We start from the raw sequence: 8933 nt of genomic DNA on the forward strand, positions 1-8933 counted from the left end.
AACCAGTGCTGAATTCACCATACCACGTGACACACAAAAATGGATGTTTAATTATGTTTTTTAATATTTACCTTTAAATTTAGAAACTGAGTAATGTATAATACTAAAATTTGAATTATAATTACAGATTGATACCAAACTTATTGACATAAATTCATGAAATAATAGTTCAATAAAATTTTGAATGCGAGTCAACAAAGAAGATGACATGTCCTTTGACCCATGATTCATGTAGAAAGGGTTAAAAAAGAGTAAGAGTCCCAGACCAAAGACCTGAGGTATTTCCCTTGCAACTCCAATCCAGTTTGACTGAACTCCATTTATTACAACCCATTGTTTCTTCTTTTCTTAGCCAGAGCATACTACATTGAGCTAACTTAACTCACAGAGATAATTTCATTTACTAGTCCTTAATCTTGCACTTTGTCAAAAGCCTTCTGAAAATCTAGGTGTACCAAATTACACCTTTATTCTATCGGTATAAGTGGTGAAGTCTCTGAAGAAGGCCACAAAAATTCACGAGATAACTTTTTTCTCTTGTGAAGTCATGCTGGCTGTCCAATAAAATTGTAAGCCTTGTTAGATGAATTTTCAAAGCATGAATAATTAAGTTTCTTCAAAATATTTACCATCACAGAAGTAAGACTAATTGGCCTATAATGTTTGCCATCTTCCTTAAAAATAGATGTAACATTATCTATCTATTGGTCATCTGCTCAAGAACACTCAAAAAATGTTAATAAGGCACTTATTTATGCAGTCCTTAACCACTTTTAATACTCTTGGAAAAATACCTTAGCCAGGAGCCTTATCATTTTTTCAAACCTTCCATTTTTCTTTAACAGTTTTTGTGGCTAAGATTTAAGTCTTGTCTTATTTTGTATTAATAACTTGTGAGGATGTATAATTGTTGGAATAATCAAATGGTAATAATAGGAAAGTAATTTAGATTAATTGGTATTTTTATGACATTAATCATAGCTTTGATTACTGGATGAATGAAATAATTGGAAATTATAGTTATTTTCATGACATTAACTAATTTTACAATAATTTTGATTAATTATTTTAAATAACACTATTCAATCTAAATAATACTATATATAGGTAATAGGTTAGCGGCTCAGTGCTGAGCATGTCAAACTGTGGATCCAAGGTTCATGCCCCATTATGCCAAAAAAAATTTATACTCCACATTTTGGGGCAGTGGTTGAATTATAAGAGTGACAGTCAAATCCCACTATTTAAATAGAGTAGCCAATGAGTTGACAGTGGGTGATGTTGACTAGTTTATTTTCCCTTAGTCTATCACTTCAAAATTAGGGACAGCTAGTGCAGATAGCCCTTGAGTAGCTTTGTGTGAAATTTAACAAACAACAACATAGGTAATAGATTTGGGAGATTGATTAATCGATAACCATGAGTATAGATTTCATTGATTAGTTTCACATAAAGTAATCATTTATTAGTGTTTCTGAGTATTCCAACTCTCCAGTAATAGAGGTGGGTGATTAGTGGTATTTGCTTATGGTTAGATTGTATTTGTTAAATAAATTATTAACCATATTTACAGTTGAAAGTCTGGTTGCTACAATCGTTATCGATACTATAATAATGAAAATTGAAATCATGTATAAATAGGAAAGAATAATATTAATGTTGCTTTTCATACACTTACAGCAGTTAGTCCTACTGATTTATAACTTTCATTTATGCTACTATAGTCATCGTCACTTCCATTCACTTTTGTTTTGTTATCTGCTAGAAGAGATTTTCATCTATTGGATGAACTTGGCAGAAACCAAAAAAAATGTCTTAAAGACTTCATCAACTGTATATAAAGTTAAAATACCTTATTTAGGAATTCAGAATTGCTATTAATTTTTATTAGCAGTTTCATGACGTTGTGAGCCATGTGTAAGATATAACAGTACCTCATATCACCAAAGTCCTATATGAAGCATTTATTTTGTGTAATAAAGCCGTGCCTTCCATCATGTACCACTGGAGGAGCACGGATGCCATGTTAAAAGGGCAACTGAAATAAAACAAATATACATGTTTATATCACTTTTTATTTTAAAATTACATCTAGAGATCAGCATTAAATTTTTCATTGTGAGTAATTGAAACAAAAAACAATTAATTTAGACTTCTTTCATAAATAAAAACTTATGAAAACTGTAATATAATAAAGATAGAAATGAAATGGAAATAACATTTTCATAGTGAGTAAGTGGGGCAAAAAATCTAATTATACATTTTTTTTTTTTCAGAAAGCCTTTTATGAAAATTGGAAAAAAGGGATAGACAAGGAATATTTTAATTCATTCTAATTTGATTTATGTTTGTTGTTGAAGAACTCCAAGCACACTGTAGGCTTGTCATCACAAGCTTTGAACTATTGTCATCCACAGTAGGGATTATTTTATCTGATGTCCCTTTTTTACAACTATAAAATTGTGAAATATTCATAATTTTTCTAAAAAATGGCAAAGCTACTCTGAAAAAAATTATTAAATATTATGTTCATTTGATTATTATTATTTTTTAAATCATAGTGTGCATCGCCAGTGGCCAAAGCCTAAATGGGTAAAGACGGGACATCGTGTACCACTGGTGGTACACTTAAGAGAAAGCTGTCAATGCAGTCATTCTGTCATAAAACATAACATAAAACCATAAAATTAGCTGTATCTAAGACAGGGTTCACAATGAGGCTTTACTTTCCTATTGCATAATTAGAGAAATCACTTACGCCACGAAGGGAATGTGTTAAGTAGAAAAATTAAAAGTTTTCAACCTATTCAGTTTACTTAAAAGGTTTTGAAAGCACTTGTGATTATGAGGAAGGAAGCACAGGGGAGAGGAGAGGTGATTAGCACTGTTGGTTTTACCATTAATATAAATCAAGATTTATCTGACTAAGCCTATTATTTTTTTTTGTTTATTGTCACCTAGCTACATAATTTATTACATTTCAACATGGGCAAAAGGTGGTTTTTATTAATATTGTAGTTGACCATATTCTTGGTATTTTCTCGTACACAATTGAGGGTGTAGTTTATGTTAATAATTCCAATTTGACCCATCACAAAATTTGGAATGAAAAGCATGGGTTCATTATGATGTCATCCATTGTTCAGCTATGGAAACAACACTGGGGAAGGGCAACTAATGTGAAAAATTATTTGTCATAATTATTTTGTACATTAAGTGTTAGCAAATATCTGTCTTATCTATATATGTGTGTGTATCCTGTTCATTTCCCTGAAACGTGTCTAAAGGCCACCTGTTTTAACCACTCGTATCACACTACAGTAAGGTGTTGTCTGTCAGTCAGTCAGTAGATACTAAAGTGCTGTCACATAAGTCATGCTTAACATTGCAATTTGTACTGTTGAGACATCAACAAAATGTGCACATCATGAATCGTGAAAAAATTATGCACTTTATAGGCTACAACACAGCATGACATGAACTTCAAAAGCAAGAAATACAGATATTTGTCACTCTTCATTTTTTATTTTCTCGTGAAACAACACTTTCAGGGAACCTGCAGAAGTACAACTTGTATAAATAAATCTTCTGTCATGTTTTTTATCAAATATTTTTGAGTATCAAAACTGGATTTAATTACATGCACGTTTTTATATTAAATATTTCACAAAAGTTAAAAGATTCTCAAATTGGATGGAAACTAGTGTATCTAGGCCACAAGCTCCTGGATTGGCAACACCTACACCAACCTATTGCTGACAACCACCTTTTTATACTAAAAAAAAGTTTTATCAATAAAAGTTAAGGTTTAAGCACCAAAATCAAGGAGAGCTCTAGAAGTCATTAGGACTGATATTTGTGTTAATCATGGACAAATTAAGAGGAGGGTGGAGTGTAAGTTTATTAGTACCTCCAAGGAGAAACCATTTGTGGACTGTATTTCTAAACATGCTTCTGGGAAAACTGCACTGAATAAGTCAGATAATATGAGTATAGATGACTGGCTTATGTGCTACATAATACCTGTAGAAATCAATCAAGTTAAAGCTGAGATCTGGTTATTCCCATTTCATAATACTTAGCCAGGATATGTCATACAACTGATATGAAAGATCACAAACCAGCATGGAACCAGCAAGTGAAACAAACTTCTTAATCAGAATTATGATTACTGTCTATACTCGTAATCCTACAATATAAACAACTGAAAGTCACGTATCATGGGTGTATAGATACTTGACAGTAAGGATCTGTGAATCTTACCTCTAAAATGTGTATTATAAGTTTTTTCTAGTGTCTTCTAAGTTATATTAATACAACTGCCACACTAATCAACAGTTTGTTAGTTTCACATCGGTAATTTTGGGCCATAGCTTTGAATCGTTTAAAAAATGTGAAATTTTTTAGTATTAAAAAAGTTAGAAAGATCATTTAATTATCCTTAAGTTGACAGTAGGTACAGTTAATCGTATATTCAACAGTTTGAATTCTTAAGATGAACATTTTACTTAATGTTGTAGCACAAACTGACATTATTAAAGAATTTAACCATTTACGAATGTCACGTATTACATTGATTCCTTGGAATGTGACAAAATATGATAAACTCTTTTTTAGCTCATTTGTATAAGTTTTCATGTCTATCTTAATTTTTTATTATTATTATCTATTAAACAGGTTATAAAATGATTTCCGCGGAGTATGAGCAGGAATATTGGCCTACAATTCAAAATGCTATTGATCTCCTGCTTACACAGTCCATTGGGCATAGAGGACTTGTATCGTTTGAGAATGTCTATAGGTAAGTATGCAGTTATGTAGAAAATCCATTGTAGTCATTATCAGTGAATGAGGTACACAGTTTAGGATGTGTTGGCTTTAATTCTGATCTTTTTAGTTGTGATTGTTGCTGGGATAAAGTTTCTTACATAAAATCTGTATTTTTCACTTGCATATGTATACCATTGATGTTTTCCTCATTGTATAGTAAAGTATCTGAAAATTATCATTTACATTATTTCATCCCGATTTTGTAATTTAGTATTTGTGGTGGATTTAAATTTTTTATTAAAAATTGGAAAATGCAGCCAAACAGATTCTGTAGAATGGACTGTAACACCTTGTTCAAAGAAATGTAACTGATATCAGATCTATTTCTGACGTTTTTCTTTGCACTTTTTTTTAGGGCTATGTTTGAAAGTTCATTCACTAGCCAGAAATTTGAAGATAGCTCTAAACATATGAAGGTTCATCAGCTACCATAGATTTACTGACATAGTCTTCCCTACACAACCTTTATGGAGCTTTTGGATTTGGCCAAATAATTCAATATTATTTTTCTTTTACATTTCGAGGCCATAATTATTTTTGATACAGGTCAAAAAAGATGCTTTCTGTAATAATCACTGTTGCATTCAAACTTCTACATGATTGAGATCACCAACCAATAGAATGTTTTATTTCTATGATGATGACAACAATTTACTGGAATAAATGAGCTATCGCAAGTAATACTCAATCTCAACTTTACAAAAGAAATTTCAACTAGCCCAAATCACAGTTAAAACAGCCATTTAGGCCTGCAGTCAGTTCTTATGAAAAATCACTGAATTATCTGCATTAAATATTACAGTTTGAAAAGAAACTGTTAACATAGTAAAATATAATAACTTAAGGAAATTTCAAGTACCCCAAGCACACTTTGGCTTGTATCCAAGTGAAGTGTAAAGAACAACTATATTTTCCAATTAAACTACATTTTATTGTGAACATTCAGAATTGTTTATTCAATAGAGTGGATTCATGTTAATTCCAAATGCTCTTGACCGATGTCTTAATTGAACTTTAGCAAAAATTGAAAATACCAAAACTTTGTGAAAGTTACATAAAACTACAATTAACAGGATTACATATGGTGGGCTTTATCTGTTCCTGCTTTCAAGTTAACTTATGTTTTGGTTTTTATTCAGTGGATGTTTGGAGAATACAATCATTGTAGTCAGTTGCTAAAAAGGAATCATAGAATGTTTGGATTTGCCCAAGCAGCACTGTGTAAACTACCAATTGGAACCATCGAAGGTAGGAATTGTGTTATTGACGGTGCTGGAATCTTGTTATTGTCAACTCAATGAAGATACTTATCTAACTTTTTTCAGAGGTATTTATTACTAACTGTAAATAGGCATGACATGATCAGTACAGAGAGGGTTGTAGGGTATACTTTTGCCAAAAATCTTGACACATTGGTTTAACGTTTGTGATATTAGCCTGACACTATGAAGTGGCAAATATGGTGGGTGAGCCCTGCATAAATACTAGAGCTGGTTGAGTAATAACTTGGTTACTTGATATAATTAAATATCCATGAGCATTGATTACTTTGATCAGTGTCATGAAAATAATCAACTAATTGAAATTAGTGTCTGATTTTTATTATTATTCTAACTATCTAAGTAAACAAGATATTGCCATTATGATTTCTTCTTATTATTTTTGATTGGTTGAATGGTGTTCGGCTTAATTGAAATGAGTGTTTCCGACTATTAATGTTTTTGACTATTTCAACTATCTAGTCTTGTGTAAGAATAATCAATTAGCTGAATGTAATAAATTAATTGTTGGGCAAATCAAATTAATTGATTATCTAATTCCACTGATCACCCAGCTCTTAAAAACTACCATAGCAACTAGGGTGAGGAGTTCATTGTATAAAAAACACTGTAATTATATAATGTAACCAGAAACACGTAGTGAAATGTTAGTGATGTACACAGTTGTTGATTATACAAAATATTGGTCGTTTTCTGGCTTCAGTGAATGATTATAACAAAAACACATGACGAAATTTAACATTTAGGATCTATTTAAGTGGGAATTCTGATTACATTTTTTAGAAGTTTCCTCTAAAATAAGGTTTTACTTTGCATTTCTACATTTTCTGGTTTTGCATTATGTGACTAGAATAGACAGTGGAAAGACTTAATGTTTTTTTCTGTTGTGTTTCTTTTCAGTTGTGTCTACAAATGTGTTTGTAAGAATTATTCAGAAAGGTTGTACCACGACCTTCTGTTTGAAGTAAAGATACACTGGGAGAAAGTAAACCATGAGCTTGAGGTATGATGGACACATCTGAAATTGTACTGTAGCCTAAATTAGACATTAACAGTGGTTAAAAAACACTGAATATATGTTTATATTCCTTGGCAAACCTTACAGAAAGTTTCTTTACCTTAAACAGTGAAATAAAATTACATTTACTATTGGGAAGATTACATTCCCTCATGTAATGTTGTATTTCTTCTTGAATTGTTTCTATTTAATCCATGCAATATGTTCACTTTCATTGGTCATAACTAAAGGAATATGGATGGACCGTGCATTCCCAATCAGGAAAACCAATAAAAAGGTGAAATTCCTTGGGAATGTGGAAATGTAAATATCTTGTGTAAATATAAAAAAAAAGCTTTAACAGAGAAACTTTTTAAGTTCTGTTAAACTAATCATTTTTAAAGATATAAATTTTCAAATATTTTCTAAAAAGTCAGCTACTGTTATTGAATTTTCACTGGATAAACTTTTTTTACATCCTTAGGTGGCATGTTACGCATAAGATTTTTAATTGTTGAGAGATTAATCCTCGTGTAACATTTATTGTGAATTTTAATAATATACTGATCACAAAATTATTTCAGACTGATCATGTTTTTAATTACTTTTATATGATGGTGTGTTGATTTTTTATGTACTCCTTGAATAAATTTAAGGTATGTCTTATAGTTTTAAAGCATTTTATGGGTGGTTATTATTATTTCTTTGTTTAAATTTTTTTTTTCAGGTTAAAGCAGGCCAGGTTTTAGTGAAGATCTTTGATTCAGTATTAAAACAGTTTGAATCCAGCCTTAGAGGACTCATTCCATTATTTACTTACATGGCAAGTATAACATTGTGTTACATGTGTAAATAATTCAAGTGCACGTGTTTTGTGTTTGCCATTTTTCAAGGTTTAAACATTCGTGCTCATGAAAAAGTTTTGATACGAGTCATTGAAAGTGTGTTTGTGTATGTATGTAGGTATTTGTAATTAATATTAATTTGTTAATTACTGTGGTTTTACCCTTTCTTTCAAGTTCTGTGTGTAATAGTTTCAAATGGAGTGTGACCAGAGTGTTAATTTGTACTGGGTTAACAACAATTTTGTTTCTGTGTTGTACTGAGTTAACTCTTTCAACCCGGGCTTGGTCCATGGGACTGACCTCGTAACTATTTTGTGTTTGTTATAGTTTTGATGCTATAACTTTTAAATTAGTAAGCGAATGTTAACAAAATTTGGCAGTGTATCAGTAAACATTACAATGCTTTCATATGCAAAATATCTAATTTTTTTTATTAAGTTTAAGGTTTGAAAAGCAATGTTTCTCTCGTGCCTTTTTTTTCTTTTCACATCTTGCCTGTCTATCATGCAAAGTAATTTTCATCTTAACATTTCCATCAAAAAAATTTCGAAATTTCACATGCGAAATCTTTATGATGTCCAAATATTTATCAAACGTTTCTTAAGAAAAAAAACTTTATATTTTATCTGTTGTTTTCAGTAATTAATCTCTGTACAGTTTCGGTAAATTTGACCAATCTCGCAACCACCATAAAAAATTAGGAAATAAACATAAATTGTGCATTTTTCATTCTACAATGAACATAAATTATAACATGAAAACATAAACGTTTAGACGAAATAGCTTAAATCTCATAACATTGTACATTTATATATATTTATTATTATACATTATATTGACCTTTCTTCTGTGCCTGGCTAACAATACAGAAGTTACAACGACACAGCTCAGGTGCACTCATGTTACTGTATCAAGTAACATAAAAACCGACCTTCGGTCTGTAAAAAGAAACTTGTCTTGGCTGTGTTTTAGTAGACTAGT

At 30.9% G+C, this 8933-nt stretch overlaps 1 protein-coding gene across 3 annotated transcripts in view; it reads left to right on the forward strand.

Annotated features, from left to right (window-relative positions):
* Positions 1-8933, forward strand: part of LOC106460027 (CDK2-associated and cullin domain-containing protein 1-like) — a 22185-nt gene that overhangs the window by 3820 nt on the left and 9432 nt on the right. For all 3 annotated transcript variants that reach the window (XM_013919711.2, XM_022386641.1, XM_022386640.1), the window contains 3 exons: positions 4678-4801; positions 7011-7113; positions 7835-7930. In XM_013919711.2, coding sequence (XP_013775165.2) covers positions 4686-4801; positions 7011-7113; positions 7835-7930 — 315 coding nt within the window. In that variant the 5' untranslated portion in view covers positions 4678-4685. The remainder of the gene's footprint in view (positions 1-4677; positions 4802-7010; positions 7114-7834; positions 7931-8933) is intronic.

The sequence above is a fragment of the Limulus polyphemus genome, unplaced genomic scaffold, assembly GCF_000517525.1.
Source record: "Limulus polyphemus unplaced genomic scaffold, Limulus_polyphemus-2.1.2 Scaffold695, whole genome shotgun sequence".
Taxonomy (NCBI): domain Eukaryota; kingdom Metazoa; phylum Arthropoda; class Merostomata; order Xiphosura; family Limulidae; genus Limulus; species Limulus polyphemus.